This window comes from Corvus moneduloides, chromosome Z (genome assembly GCF_009650955.1).
Source record: "Corvus moneduloides isolate bCorMon1 chromosome Z, bCorMon1.pri, whole genome shotgun sequence".
NCBI lineage: Eukaryota > Metazoa > Chordata > Aves > Passeriformes > Corvidae > Corvus > Corvus moneduloides.
This window is the reverse complement of record NC_045511.1, coordinates 49,924,018-49,939,976: the sequence shown is the minus strand read 5'-3', so window position 1 is coordinate 49,939,976 and position 15,959 is coordinate 49,924,018. Positions and strand designations below refer to the sequence as shown.

Sequence of the window (15,959 nt, the reverse complement as noted above, 5' to 3'; positions counted from 1 at the left end):
CTCTGTATTTTCAACCCCGTGTTCAGCACAAATCCAAAGCACAGCCCCGTACCAGTCACTGTGAAGAAAGTTAACTCCACCTCAGCCAAAACAAGCACAACTATGCAAACTTGAATTTTGCTTTTGATAGACTTTGCAGTATAAATATACCAAGCAGCAAACACATAGAATGAGGATAAAAATAATCTTGAAAAAGATTAGAAAAATATTTTCCTAGGTACTTAAAACTTGGGCCTTTCTAATCTTGTATTCTTTTAATGTTACCTGTATTAATAGGTATCTGTTTTAATAATGTCTTTTGGATCACTTGGTCTTTAATTCAGTCGATTGGAAGATAACAGGTTGTTCTTTAATGCGGAACCTCTGAAGTAACTGTCACATTTTAAATCTTAATTAGAAGAAATATATGTTCTCCCTTACAGTCAAGTCCTTAAGTACCTCAGTCTAACCGAATTCTCTAAGTAGGCCTTTTTGTTTTCCCTTTTGAAATTAAATTTAATTCAAAAACCTAATTGTATTTCCTTTCATTCAATTTAAAGAAAATTGGTTTGTGATCTCTTACTTGAACATTTTCCATTACTAAAATATTTTGAAGTACTTGATAAAAGCTAAAGCCAAAACAGCTTTATCTCTCATTCACTTCACGTTTTGAAGAATAATACTGTCATGTATATTTATATAAGAATAAATATCATGTGAAACTAAAATCTTTGAGACCTAATTTTATAATGATTTTACTTTCACTGGTGTTCAGCCTGGGTGGAATTCAGTGAAAGGAATAAGCGGTGGTTGCTAGGACAAAATTGTCTCTAGGCAATTTCAGGAAAAGTTACTGAATCCTAAGACTTCAGAAATTTTCTGGGAAGAGTGATTGTGATTTATGAAGCAAATAGAAATTCACTAAGAATAATGTCCAGAGATGAACATCATTTAGAAGCTGGTAGTTTTAGATGGAAATTGGAAAAAAAAGTGATTTCTTTAGTGACTTTGATAAGTACTCAAAAAGCACATAGATTTATAATCTAATCTGAAAAGTAATCTTTCTAGTTCACTTTATTCACATTTACTGTAGCTTCATCTTCCAACAAGGGTCAACAGAATTTTTCCTTCCAGGTTCTGTTACTTGCCAGATGTATTATGATACTTTTGAGACTGGCATTGCCCTGTGTAGGAAGATAGACTGTATTTCTTAAATGAGCTGTGCTACTTTTGCCCCCTTCCCCTGCTATACCCCCTCTCCACAACAAAATTGCTGGTTGTCCTGGTGCTGCTTTCTTTTATCTGTATGCTCTCAGTTACAGTTTTCTTTGGCTAGATTGGAGGATTAGTAATTCAAACCCATCACTGATTCTGATAAAAACAACGGATTTGGAGTGAAATGTATTTTGTCTCCCAGGACATGGAATTTAAGTAATGCTGCATAAATAGGGAGCAGAAGGAAATGACTATACATGGAGACTTCTAGGTGGGAATTATATGCAGTATGAGATTTTAACATATTGCTGTATCATGGATTTGAGGAAATTGCTATAAGTCACCTACCTGCTTTTTAGCCTTGCTTAGTTTTGATTATGTTACTCTGCAGCAGTCTCATCCTTGCTTCTGTCACACACTTGTGATTACTGCTTTTTTTTTTCAGAGCAACATGGAACACCAAACACCATCAAACAGCAATGTGAATTAATAGAATATATCAGAACCAGAACTCCTGGGGTTTTATGATGGTGTGACAGAGGGCATTTTCTGGTCTCTGTACTAATTTTTGCTAATGTAAGCCTGTGGTCTTTGATTACAGTGTATATCTACTTCAGCATCCATTGTAGACTAAATGTTGGGAAATTATGTTTAAATGGTTTGGTTCATACTGAGCTGTAGTAGCAAAAAATAAGGTAAATTAACCTATATGGACAGTGTTACATCAAGGAGATATGACATTGCAGGACCCTACTGTTATCCTAATGTAAGCACACCAAAGAACCTCTGTGTGGAACAAGTCTGAAAGCAGATGATGTTGGTGAGAGGAATGGCAAGTGGCAATACACTTAGATTTATTTTTTTCATTGTGGGGTTTCTGCTTAAAAAACATTTATCTAAAATTTTTTTTTGACCAAGCTTGTTTAGTTCTCAGAAATGTCAATATCTTTTTCTGGTAGATATTCCTCTACTCCCTTCTATCACATCTCTAAGTCTTGGTGAAAATGAAGAAAAAAGTGGACCTTTTGTTGTGCACTGGCTAAACAACAAAGAACTTCATTTTACCTTATCTATGGAAGTGTTTTTGCAACAACTTAAAAAGAGTTTTGAACATCATTCTCCTGAGACTAATACTGAGGATTCTAATCAGGTGGATGGCAGAACAGAAGAAGGTAAAAGTCATCTACACATATGTCATATAGAGAAATGGCCTTCAGTTTATAAAGTAATTTGTAATGTTCCCCCAGGGGAAGTAAGAGATGGGCAACTTGACATGTAAGGATACAGGCAGATTACAGTAGCATTTCAATGCGTTTTCTTCCCTTACACTGAAAGTATCTAAGTGACTTTAAAAAAATTTATCTGGAAATTCTGATTTCTCTTTTTAGAGAGACGAATTCCAGAAATTTTGAGTTATATATGCTGAAAACGGTATTATTTAATTAGGCTCAACTGGAGGCCTTTGCATGAAAGTGTTACTTTAATATTAAGGAAACAGGAGCAACTTTAGAATTAACTTTCTTTTTTTCGATATTAATGTACAGCTAATTTAAATAGCTTTATTCTATAATATAATACAATACAGTCAATTAGTTTGAATATATACATTCTGGAGATTATTGCCTTTGCTCTGTCTATGCATGCAAAAATTAGTATAAAATAGGGGAAAAGAAAAATATTTCAAATTAAGGTGCGACATAAACTATTTTGGTTTGTTAGACACTGAGCTCCATTAGAGGATTTATGGTTATAATTTTCATTCTTTTAAGTTAGCTCTCATAGGAGTGGCTTATAAAAGGCCTGAAATTAGCTCCAATGCATGAATAATGCTGCTTGTTATACTTCTGGTTTTGAATATTATGTATATATATATCTCTCTCTCTATGTATATCTATCTGTATCTGTGTATTCTAGAAGCTGATGAAAATGGAGATGAACAAAAAGGAAACCAAGAAAAGAAGGAACTGGATGATGAGAAAGCTGCTCCATATTCAAACCTTGTTCCTTTATCCTCTGCTATTATTGATCATGAAATTGAAATTCTGCTTTCTGAATGGGGTAAAAATGCTGACATGCTCTTCAGTATACATCCTATGGATGGCTCCCTGCTGGTGTGGCATGTGGACTGGCTAGATGAATACCAGCCTGGCATGTTTCGCCAGGTGCAGGTACTTCATTCCTCCTGCATTTTACACTGCTGTTCAGTGAGAAGTGTGAGGGGAACTCTAACACTTATTCTTTCTTTCTTAAAATTGCAGGTGTCGTTTGTCTCAAGAATTCCTGTTGCATTTCCAACGGGTGATGCAAACTCTCTTTGCAGAAGTATAGTGATGTATGCTTGTACCAAAAATGTTGACTTAGCTATTCAACAAGGCAAACAAAAGCCTCCTGGCCTTACACGATCTTCATCTATGCTTATCTCTTCTGGACACAGTAAATCAACCAACAGTTTAAAACTAAGTATCTTCACACCTAATGTTATGATGATTTCCAAACATGCAGATGGGTCACTGAACCAGTGGCTAGTGAGTTTTGCTGAAGAATCTGCTTTTTCAACTGTACTCAGTATTTCACATAAATCCCGATACTGTGGTCACCGTTTTCATCTTAATGACTTGGCTTGCCACTCAGTATTACCACTGCTGCTTACAACCTCACATCACAATGCTCTAATTTCACCAGATGTTGAGACAGCACTACAGGCAGATGATTCTTTAAAGTCTCGGGAGTCACCAGTAAGACCTCAGAGTAGAGGCAATGCAAATGTGACGTCCCAGGATCCCAACGCTGTTTACAGTGAACTTATTCTTTGGAGAGTAGATCCTGTTGGGCCTTTGTCCTTTTCTGGTGGAGTTTCTGAACTTGCTCGGATCAATTCTCTTCATGTTTCAGCTTTTTCTAATGTTGCATGGCTGCCCACACTTATACCCAGCTATTGCCTTGGTGAGTTTCATTTTCTGATTAGTGAGGTGTTCTAGAATAAAATTAATGTAACCTAATAGTGCTCTTAAATAGATAATACAGATATACTTGAATGTACTGAAAAAAATGTTAAGCATGGGTCCTTTATTTCACAAATTTGAAGTTGCTGGTACTTGGGAATTCTTTATTCCTATTTGAAAAGTTGCTGTGTTCTTCTGTCTTTTATGTACTTGGTATTTTAGGAGCTTATGCAGTAAAGTTCTTTTAGACTAGTGGATACTTCAGAGCATGCTGAAGATTTAAAAGCTGAGGGAGATATAGCTCTAGTTTGCAAATGGAATTCTTATTTCCTTTCATACACTTTGATTTGGTTGCTACGTGCAGCTTTAGACTTTGTAGTTCTTGCTTGCGAATGGCAATTAACAGGAGATTTTTCTTTAATGTTGTATTGTTTTTCATCATAACTTCAAAATTTCCTCTTATCAAAAAAAAAAAAAAAGGAAGCTATATGGTATTTGAATATTTGAGCACTTTCTACCTTCCTGCTTTTCAGGTGCATACTGTAATTCTCCAAGTGCCTGCTTTGTGGCTAGTGACGGACAGCATTTAAGATTATATCAAGCTGTAATAGATGCTAAGAAACTTCTGTGTGAGCTCTCCAATCCAGAAATTTCTGTAAGTGAAAAGCCGTCTCAAGTTTTTGCGTATTACAACTTCATTCAGTTGCACTAGACTCAGACTTGTTGGTGACTGACTAAGCTGGTTGCTGAGGATTTCACAGATGATTCTGCTTGTAAAAACAGATTAGGTAAAGGTTTTTTAGCCATACTGTATTTCATTTAATCTCAAGCTATGCATATTGAGGCAGGTCCAGGTTTGATTGGGAAATATCTGTGAAGTGCTTGCACTACAAGGAATAATAACTGTGTGTGCACATTGCCATCCTAACGAAAAGTTGAGACAGTAATGCAGCTTTTGGGGAAAGGACAATAAATTGCTGCATGTGGGGCTTTCCAGATACTCCTATCACCTTTCAGCCGTCAAAACCAAATGTGCTCTTCATAAAACAGGGAATGTTACTTGTGTTCTTACTGAATCACTACTAGTGTATTTTTAATGCTTTAGTTAACACTTGCATAGTGATGTTGCACCTATCTAGCAGGCTATGCCACAGAAATGCACAAGAGTTAACAAGACCACTCCCCTGATTCTTTTCAAACAGAAGTATGTCGGTGAAGTTTTTAACATTGTAAGTCAGCAATCTACAGCTCGCCCGGGATGTATCATTGAACTGGATGCCATCACAGAGCTTGTAAGATCTTCTGCTATACTCATTTTATGCCATATAATTAGCTTTTTAAAAAGTGTTAATAACAGAGGCAAGACCTGTAGCTCTCCATCAGGTGAACTGGAGGTACTTAAAGACTGTTTTTGACATGTACTTGTTTTCAACAGTACCTGTAAATGAAAAGAGTGGGAGTAATGAAGGTGCATTTTCATGAGTCGTCTTTTGTTGATGTGTTTAACTTACCGAGAGAGAGCAGTCCTGAAAAGTATACGCCATGGTGTTCACTTCTTGTGTGTTTTTACTTTCTTAGCATGGCCGGAAAACACAGTTATTCCATGTTTTTCAAGAAGACTTTATTTTAAGTAACCCAGAGAGGGAGATGCCTTCAAAGAAGAACAATTTATCAGTCTCTGGTAAAGAATTCTGTTTCATAGAACATTGAGGACTGTTTTATTTTTCATTCCACAGAAGAAAAAGAAGTTGTTAAATGGTTTTGATCATTTTACTGTCAAATACCTTATTTGAGATCTTCAGAGGAGCATTTGGTCTAATGAAACTCATGAGTGTTTCACTTCCTTTTGAGTTGTGTGCAACCAAATTTTCGATCAAGTAGTTTAAATCACAAGATACCCATTGTATACTGTATTCAGCAGTCCCTTACATGAAGGGGGAAAGAGTTTTAAATGTGAAGCCTGTAGTTGTAGGGTATATGACACAGACAAAACTTACTGTATTCTTTCATGGTAGGTGCTCTTCCTTTACATCAGCCAAATACTGTTCCTCAGGTAAATAGTATAAAAAATGGCAGGCCAAACAATTCATCCTCGCTATAATACTCTTGAGTAGTGTGTGGATTTGTAGGTCTTTGGACAGATCTGAATTGCTCTGGAATACATGATTAGTTTTCCTCGGTGAAGTGGCCCAGTTACCATGTTATATAGCCATCACATTGTTCTCTTCCAATGAAATAATGTGGGGGACGAATAGGAGTCAGAGTAAAGTTTGTGATACCAGGTCATCTGCAGTACTAAATGGAGTCCTGAGTGAAAGGAAGCAAAGGTGTGAAAAAGTGTAAAAGGGACCTAGGCAAGTATTACTTGAACTGGATATACATAATGATTATTTGGGAATTGGCTCTTTCTACCTGAGGAAGAGATTTGGCGTAGTGGAGATAATTCCAGCCCTCAGCAGAGTTCAAAAAATGCAAATGGGATGTTGAAAATTAGGAACAAAATAAAGAACAAAAACAGTGTTACTCTACAGCATAATTGTATGTTTACATCTTGAGTGTGATATACAGAAAGAATTTTAAGAGAAATATGGAAAATATCTTAGACATCTGTATGTGTTCTGGAAGTCTGTATAGATTGCTGCATGCTATCACTGTAAGGAATTGGGCTAAATGAACCCTTTGAAAAACTGTTAAATTAGAACTGTATCATTTGCATGCATTCCAATTTGAAAGTATTTTGTAATACTTTTAAAGCTTCTTTCCTCTTTATTAATGCATGAAGGTAGTTATCTCATGTTGTTTTTAAAAAGAGCAAATTAACTTCCATACATTTTTCTATGGTACCACAAGCACTGCAATGTGAAAAGCACAGGGCAAATACAGATTATTCTTCATAATGTTTGATGTATACATGCACCTTAAAGGGTTGGAGGAATCATGGAGGAAAAAGAGTCACTAAATTAACTATTCCTTCTTGGTTCTAATGGTTTGACTTGAAAGGAAGAGAATGCATAGGTGCACCCTCCAGAAATGGGCATCTATTGATAGTACAGCTCACATCCTCTTCTCTTTGTGTAAAACTAGAGCAAGTGAATTCTTGCAGAATTTAGGAAGAAGCATTGTATCACTTGTGTTCCAGACTATACTGTACTGATAGTACATTCTGGAATTTAACTTTAAACGTAGCAAAGTCAGGCAAATACATTGTCATTTCTGAATGAAAACATTGACAGCTCTTACATGAGTGTACCTGTAATTGTAGTGGTTGTTGGTTGTGATAAAAGACTGAGAAAACTAATGTAACACTTAGATACAGTCAGACCTTGTATTTCAGTATTAGTTCATGTTAGCTTAATATGATTATTTGCTAGCCAGCAAAATTTAGTTCTCCTTTCAGGTGAATAACCCCTAAGATCTTCCTGCTCTCAATTTCACCAGGTAACCAGCAGAATGGATTCTCAGAAAAATTCTACTTGATAGTGATAGAGTATACACAAAACCATTCCTTGCTACATATGTGGCATTTACATTTGAAGTCAGTTCCTGTTTCAATAGGTAAGCCCTCTTTCTTGTATTTTTCTTTAAAAAAACCCTGCTATCTAGTAAATATGTGCTGTTCAGTGTAATCTAAATTGTATATCATCTTTTTGAAAAGATTCTGCAGTTGATTACAAGATTTTATCACAACCGTTCTCTCTTGGTTACTTAATTTTCTGATTGCTGAAACTCTTCAGCCTAAGCCCAGAGTTTGTTATTTTTCATGCTTTCTGAGGCCAGATGTGTTTAACTGGCTTTGATACAGTCTAACAGTTAAGTTGTTTTGCTTTTTGGAAGGTTTTGTTCTGCAATTTTTGAGTTTGTACATAAGTTTTAAATTGGACCATAGTCTGAAGCACCTAAGCATCAGTGATGCCATTACGATTCCAAAAAATTTTGATGTTCTGAAATCTGGTTCTCTTTCAAACTACCAAACTACCTCTAAAACTATAAAGCTTTAAAGAAAGGTAAGATATGCTTTGGTAGTGTTCTGTTGACACTTGAAGATTTTAAGAAAATGTAAATCTGATATTCTCCACTTACCAGAGGAATCTGTTATATTACATATTTGTCACATAAACTAAATTAGTATTTCTTACTGTTGCTTTCAAATGAGAGATGTATTATTGCAATTAGTTTATAAGTTAGTGAGAATAATAAAGATCTAAGTTTTCTGATGCACTCATTTGATGAGGAGATGACTGATAAGGCTTTTCAACAGACCTGTTGGAAATTTTCATGTTCCATCAATTTCATACTTCAACTATTGTTTTATTAAAAAAGGGAAGCATTCATATCACATTTTCTGTAGGTCTATGTTTTAAGGAATAAAATAGCTGTTATTAAAACTTCTCTGAAAAATAACTTTCACCAATGTGTGAGTTAAGACATGAAGGTCTTAATTTTTTCTAGCTGTAGGTATTCTTTGCTTAGTGAAACCTTATTTTCAGTGGATAGCCACAATACATACCTTTTTGACTTTTTGACTACCTTTTTTGTTATACTTCAATTATTTTATAATTTCTCAATATTTCTCATATCTCAGAAGTATTTAATCTGAGATGTCCTCGCATTTCTCTTTAAATCTGAATACGAAAATGCATTTTATTAGAATGAAAGTAAAATTTTAAGTCATGTTTTGTCTGTCTCTTTTGGAACTGCTAAGGTGAGTAAAATCACTTCTTACATTAAAAAAAATAATTGACCTTTTCAAATTAACAATGCAAACTTTTTTTTAGATGAAAAGATAGGTTCATATCCGTCTGAAGAAGCAACACAAACAGAAGAATTGTATTCTTCACCAGATCCAGAGAAGATCCAGTCACCTTTCACTCAAAAGTATCGGGCCTGTAGAGCAAATCTTCAGAGCACCAGCCGGCTTACTCTGTCTTCCAAAATGGTGTATAGTCAAGAGTTGAGTATGCCAGAAGGAGTAGAGATAATAAGCGTAAAGCCATCAGCAGGTTTGTGATCTTTTTTAAAAGACTAAAACAGGGAATCTCTGCCTTTCTGCCTTTGGTCTTAAAATAGAAATAAAGTAATAGGAAGTTTTGGATTTGTTGTTAGAATTGAATATTTGTAGGTGAATCCAAAAGGTTTGCTAAAATGTACTTCCCTGACTTAATATCTCTGTCCTGGAGCTAACACTAAAATGAAGCTCTTATCTATTTACTGTATTCCACATTATTGCAATAAATAGAATAGTAGAAACACAAATGTTGCTTTGCAGTCATTCATGAAATTTTTTGTAGGATCTGTACTAAATGTTAAGGTTTTCGTCAGTACTCTTTCAAAAATAGAGAGTTTTAGATTTTTCAATAGCGAAATGTTCATTTGACAGAAGAGAATGTATGTTAATATTTGTGTTTAAATAATATAATTTGTCTCCTCTCTAGAGCACAAAATGCCATCAAAAGGTAGAACAGTTTCATCGTATGTTTGTCATATTGTCTCATTTGTGAGGCCTTGTAAAAGACCTCTTTGTGAGGAAGCAGTAATCCTTTTTTTAACTTGGAGTAATAGAATGGTGGCTGAATAAAAATGTTGTTGGTTTTGCTTTTTAATATTTCCCCTAGTAAAAGTGTATTTTACTTCATTTTAGGACATCTCAGTTCTTCTTCCATATATCCTGTTTGTCGTGCGCCTTATCTGCTGGCTACTTCCTGCTCTGATGAAAAAGTTCGATTCTGGAGATGCAGGGTTGTCACTGAATCATCATCTTCTTCCGTGCCAGAATATAGCACAGACAGTGATGTTAAATATGTATGGGAAGAATGGCCATTACTGATTGAGGATGGACTTCCTAGTAGTAGTGCTATTAATGTTCCAGGGAGGCCAACTGAAGTTAGCTGTGCACACACAAACAGATTAGCAGTAGCATACAAGCAGGTAGCCTCTGAAAACAGCCATCTTTCTCAAGATTTTGTGATGCACGTTAGTATTTTTGAATGTGAATCCACAGGGGGTTCTTCATGGATTTTAGAACAGACGCTTAATTTAGATGAGATAGGCACCATGTTGGACTCTGGTGTTAGTGTTGATAGGAATTTAGTGGCATATAACCAACAAGATGCTTCTCTGTCTCATGGTGGGAATATTATACCCAACGCTAAGCACTTGGTACACTTAGATTGGATGTCTAGGGAAGATGGTTCCCATATTCTGACAGTGGGAATTGGATCAAAACTTTATATGTTTGGTCAGCTGTGTGGGAAGAGGCAAGAACAAAATGGTAATGAGATTGTAGCGATCTCCCACAGTGGCAGTCCTAAGGCTGCAACCCTTTCTGGGTTTGTTCTGCTGCGTTGTGTTGACTTGGTTTCATCTGTAGAGGGGTCACCTCCTTTTCCTGTTTCCTTGTCTTGGGTGCGTGATGGCATTCTTGTAGTTGGAATGGATTGCGAAATGCATGTTTATTCTCAGTGGCAATCTCCTTCTAAGCAGGAACTAGTTGGTACAGATTCCTACAGTGGAAGTATGCCATGCATAACTAGCTTAATGAAACAAAGCCAGTCAGCTGCCTCAGGTTCGCATCCACCAAAGAGAACCTTGACCAGATCTATGACCAGCCTTGCACAGAAACTTAGTGGGAAACGATCTGCCTGTGATCTGTCTATGGAAATGGAAGATTCTGGTCTTTTTGAAGCAGCTCATACATTATCTCCAACTTTACCTCAGTACCATCCATATCAACTGTTGGAACTCATGGATCTGGGTAAAGTACGCAGAGCAAAAGCCATTCTGTCCCATTTGGTGAAGTGCATTGCTGGAGAAGTTGTTGCTATAAATGAGTCTGAGCCTAATCATGACAAGAGGCTCAGATCTCTGACAATCAGTGCTAGTGGAAGTACCTCAAGAGATCCCAAAACGTTCAGCAAAACCGAGACTACAGACTATATCGAAATAGACTCTGTTCCACCATTGCCTTTGTATGCTCTGCTTGCTGCGGATGATGATTCATCTCACTCCTGTTCAGAGAAGTCCAATAATCAAAATAGTCAAAATAAAAAGGATATGCCCAATGACAGTTACGAAAATCTCTTTCAAAATACTGTTATAAGTACAGATGACCTCGTCATGTTTGAGGCAGATGAAGACAATTCAAAACCAAAAGTCATCGATCTTTCTCAGTACAGCCCAACTTACTTTGGACCAGAACACGCTCAAGTTCTTTCTGGTCACTTGCTTCATTCAAGCTTGCCAGGTCTGACTAGGATGGAGCAAATGTCTTTGATGGCCTTGGCAGATACAATTGCTACTACCAGTACTGACATTGGAGAAAGCAGAGACAGAAGTCAGGGTAAGTTTTCTCTTCCAAGTTAAACGTGCTACTGTGCTTCACAATCTTTCCTGAGATTTCTTCCTATTTTGGAATATTTTTGTGGCTTAAAAAGCAACGATGCACCTTCATTTCATAGTATAACTGTGCCATCACAGTATTTACTATTTAACTAGACTTTCAAGGCCTAATGCTTTGATAAAAAGCAGATTTTCTTTTGCTATCTGGTAATGCCACTGTGAGTCCATCAGTCCACATACTATAATTATTTTTAATTCACTTTCGAAGAGACAGCTTTCTTAATGACAAATATTTGTTGTACACTGTAGAGAAATTGAGACATAATTTGGTTTACTTTTTTTAAACCAAAACTTGTTTCTTGCATTAAACAGAACAAATAACTTCAAAAGGCTTTATATTTGAAATTTTCTTCTTTGTCTTTTCTTGAAGGGAAGAATTGTAGATTAAGCAATCATACGTACAAATTTAAAGCGTTAGCAGTCACAAAATTATATTTCTTCTGTTAAGATACACAATACTTTGAGTTATTTCTGTAAAGTGTGTGTAAAAATACTCATTTCCAGGTGGAGAAACTCTTGACGAGTGTGGTTTAAAATTTTTATTGGCTGTTCGGCTTCACACATTTCTGACAACAGCGCTTCCTCCTGTGCATCGAGCTCAGCTGCTTCACCAAGGTAACTGATGTGTTTTCTTAGATGAGTTGAGTTTTAGTGATGTAGCTGTATGTATGACTGGTGTGCTGTTGATGTTCGTCTGCAGAATCAGTGATTTAATTGGTTGGGGTTTTTCAGGAAAATATTGTCCAATATGAATGAATGCTAGAGCAGAAAATATTTTGGTTTTGGTAAAGGTCTTGGAACTGAAGTGATTTTTTTTTTTAACAAATTTTTAGTTGGCAGGGGAGTGTTTCCGTTTCCCAAGAGTAAATGGCTTTCTAGTACCATGTTGTTCCAGTAACCTTCTGCAGGAATAATATAGTAGAAAACAGTACATATGTAGGGGTTTGGTACATAGTTGGAAAAAAAAATTACTACTCAGATATTAAATATTACTATATGCTTACTGTAATTATACAATCAACTATTTCATATAGGGTTGCAAGTTTTTTTATAATTTAACTAGTTCTATCCTGATATTGCAGATGACAGAATGAGATGGATTTGATTAGTCATAATCAGATCTAAAGGACTGGCTGTGATTACTCCTTTAGCAATCATGACAGTTGATGGCATTTTCAATCGCATGGCTTGTCACCCTTCAGCTGAATCAGAGGTTGGAATTTGCCAGGACAGCCACAGCAGAGCATTGCAGAGTTAGCTTTCTGATGGAGTAGTTTTAGTTGCAATACTTCTGCTTCTGGTGAGCTTAGAAACTAGTGAGAGTGAGAAGTGCCTCCGGGGCACACACGGAGGTGCCTTTCTAAAGAAGCGTCTGGCCCTCGCTGGAGTTGCAATTGTCCATAGCCAGCTATGTTGCTGCTTAGTAATTGCTGTCTTCCTCATGAGATTTTTTTACTTCAAGTTTTCTTTTGTATCTTTATCCTCAAATGTGTTTTCTGCTCTGATTATCTCAAGCCTGTGCATTTTCTAATCCAAGTCAAAATAGTGAACCTACCTTTCAAAATCCTGAAAAATTTAACCAATACACTGCACTTTTTATCATGGCTAATCTTAGTGCCACTTACTATCCATATATTTGAACTTCGTAGAGAAGCTCTGGTCTTTGCAAACTTACCTAAGGAGTTTGCAGATGAAAAGTTGTTTCCAGCTGTATGATTTTTCTGTAATATTTGATACGGAGTCCTAAGAAATACTCTTAAATTTCTGTTGCCTCATCAGCAATGCACTTAAAAATTCAGTTTGACCTTCTTCCCTTTTCCCTTTCCCATTCCCTTGTTTTCGGATTCTGGATTATTTTATTAATGAATGTCTCCTGAATTTTCTGTTGTTTTGTTTTTTGGTTTTATTTTTTCCTAAATGTTTATTATGTAGGCTTATCTACCAGTCACTTTGCCTGGGCGTTTCATTCAGTAGCGGAAGAAGAACTCCTGAGTATGCTCCCTGCAGTGCAGAAGGGAGATCCAGCATGGTCAGAGCTCAGAGCTATGGGGGTAGGATGGTGGGTTCGAAACATCCACAGCCTGCGGAAATGCATAGAAAAGGTAATCATAGCATTCTTAAAAAAAAAAACAACTTACCAAAATCTTTCCAAACAGCTGTTCTCCAGTGTTTACTTTCTGTTTATGTAGTTTTAAGTTTTTAGATAATGAAGTTTTTCTGAATGTTTTCCTAAAGTTTTGTGCTGTATTCTTTTGTTTGTGTTTTTTTGTATCAATATGAACTTCTGTATTTAACTAAATTTTTCTTAGTACTTTAGATTTCAAATTCCAGTGTGGAGTACATTTTTTGCTCTTAGATACTCCATTTTAAAGGTAATATTGTGCCGTGCTTCTTGTGGATGCTCAAGATACAGATGGAGCATACAGGTTTTTTTTATGGCAAAATTGAGAAACAAGTTGTGGGAAAAGGTTCTCTTTAGAAACCTATCAGAAGTGGGAACAATTTAGGTATTATATGTACATCTGTCTTGCAAATTGATTGTTTTCCATGATAAACAAACTTTCTACTGTTTTGTTTTGGCTTGGTGGGGTCTTTTGTTTGTTCGAGAATTTTGTTGGGTTTCTTATATTAAATATTTTAATCATCACAAATGTGGCAGTAAGCCTAACCTCATTATCACTTGTTTTAAGCTCTTGGAAAAGCCAAGTATGTTGAGCTAAAAAATGACATGCACAAGATACTTTGACTACAAAGCATGAAGTGGTAAAATGCATGTCTCTACTTTTACTTTTAAATCTTCAGTAATTAATCATCACTTTATGAAACTTAACTGCCTTGCATTAAAAAAAATCCAGATATTCTGGGCCTGAGTTTAAGGTTACCTTAAATGGGTCTTGAACTAGTCTTGCTCCCACTTACCCTGTTTCCTTTCCAACCTCCAAAAGTAACCTATAAACCTTTTTTCCTGTTGTGACTGGTCCCATCCTGGTTTTCAAGACTCCATCTGTCTTTTGGTTACCAGAGAAATTAGTAAATTAATTTTGTTATGGTTTTAGAAACTGATTTTGGATATAGGGATTTCCTTTTGATCTGCAAAAAAACTTCTGGAACTTGAAGAGCATGAGCTAAGTGATATCAAAGGGGCTGTTGTTCTTACATCAGACTCATAATGAGAGGAGGGATCCTGTATAAAAGAGAACGTCAGAGCATTATGGGGTATGGCATGCCAGAAGCAACAAGAATCCCATTTAAGATTAATTTAAATTGTGGTTGGTTTTTTTTTGCTTTTGACCTGTCTTCACAGGTGGCTAAAGCAGCTTTCCAGCGAAACAACGATCCGCTTGACGCGGCCATTTTTTACCTTGCGATGAAGAAGAAGGCTGTTATCTGGGGATTATACAGGTATTCAAGCTCTTACATGGAATTTCACAGTCTAGTATAATTTTGGGGAAAAAAGTTGAATGTGGTGGTAATCCAAAGGAAGCACAAATATTACCATTGAAAGCTGGGGTGTGATTTCTAAACCAGTCGTTACATTGAATGAGTAGTTTCTGATCTTATATTTACTGAAGGAATTTAATTGCTGTTTCTGAAGGTAGATGCTTAAAGTTTTAGTCTCAAATGTCCTGTAATTTTAATTACTGCTTAATTCTGATTTACTTTTGAGAAATAGCAGTGTAGTGTGTGAAATGCCATGCCTATCTTTTGCATGAGTGTTTGCTGTTAAAAATTTTACCTTAAGTTCAGGGGACTGAATTACGTCTTTCTAACTGATGTTTCATAATACAGCATTCAGTGTTGCAAACCTTTTGAAAACTAATTTGCATTGTCACTTAAGAGCTAACCTTAAGAAAAATGAGGTTTTCTGTACTTGTATTGGGTTATTGAAAATACCATTAGGTTTTGTATTTACTAAAGTTTCTGCTATTTTTAAATATGTAGCCTTCTTAACTCCCAGTGTGGTGAGAGACTCTGCATTTCCTAATGTGAGATCTGTGTAAAATTATACTGACATCTGAGGAAATGAAGAACCATTGTGCATCTAAGAAAATGTAAAATGTTTTTATCAATTATGTTTGATATGCAGGTCCCAAAAAGATACTAAAATGACACAGTTTTTTGGAAACAACTTCACTGAGGACAGATGGCGTAAAGCAGCATTAAAAAATGCTTTTTCTTTGCTCGGCAAACAGCGTTTTGAACATTCTGCAGCATTTTTCTTGTTGGCAGGACACTTAAAAGATGCAGTGGAGGTAATAAAATTTTTTATGTTTAAGACTGTTACATTGTCCCAAATATACAGATAGACTGAATGTGGTTTGCATTTTGCATTAGTATGACCCCTGAAGCTTCTTATGCTTTCAATCCGTGCTCTTCTTTCCCACCCGAAATCAATGAAAAATACAAAACCTTCATCTTTACATTCTG

At 36.0% G+C, this 15,959-nt stretch overlaps 1 protein-coding gene across 5 annotated transcripts in view; it reads left to right on the top strand.

Moving 5' to 3' along the window:
* DMXL1 (Dmx like 1) overlaps positions 1-15,959 on the top strand; it is a 78,502-nt gene that overhangs the window by 26,513 nt on the left and 36,030 nt on the right. For all 5 annotated transcript variants that reach the window (XM_032095112.1, XM_032095111.1, XM_032095110.1 and 2 more), the window contains exons 10-22: positions 2,154-2,366; positions 3,109-3,362; positions 3,453-4,137; positions 4,670-4,791; positions 5,339-5,428; positions 5,715-5,817; positions 7,575-7,691; positions 8,912-9,136; positions 9,775-11,472; positions 12,036-12,146; positions 13,464-13,633; positions 14,836-14,933; positions 15,619-15,784. In XM_032095112.1, the coding sequence (XP_031951003.1) occupies positions 2,154-2,366; positions 3,109-3,362; positions 3,453-4,137; positions 4,670-4,791; positions 5,339-5,428; positions 5,715-5,817; positions 7,575-7,691; positions 8,912-9,136; positions 9,775-11,472; positions 12,036-12,146; positions 13,464-13,633; positions 14,836-14,933; positions 15,619-15,784 (4,052 nt within the window). The remainder of the gene's footprint in view (positions 1-2,153; positions 2,367-3,108; positions 3,363-3,452; positions 4,138-4,669; positions 4,792-5,338; positions 5,429-5,714; positions 5,818-7,574; positions 7,692-8,911; positions 9,137-9,774; positions 11,473-12,035; positions 12,147-13,463; positions 13,634-14,835; positions 14,934-15,618; positions 15,785-15,959) is intronic.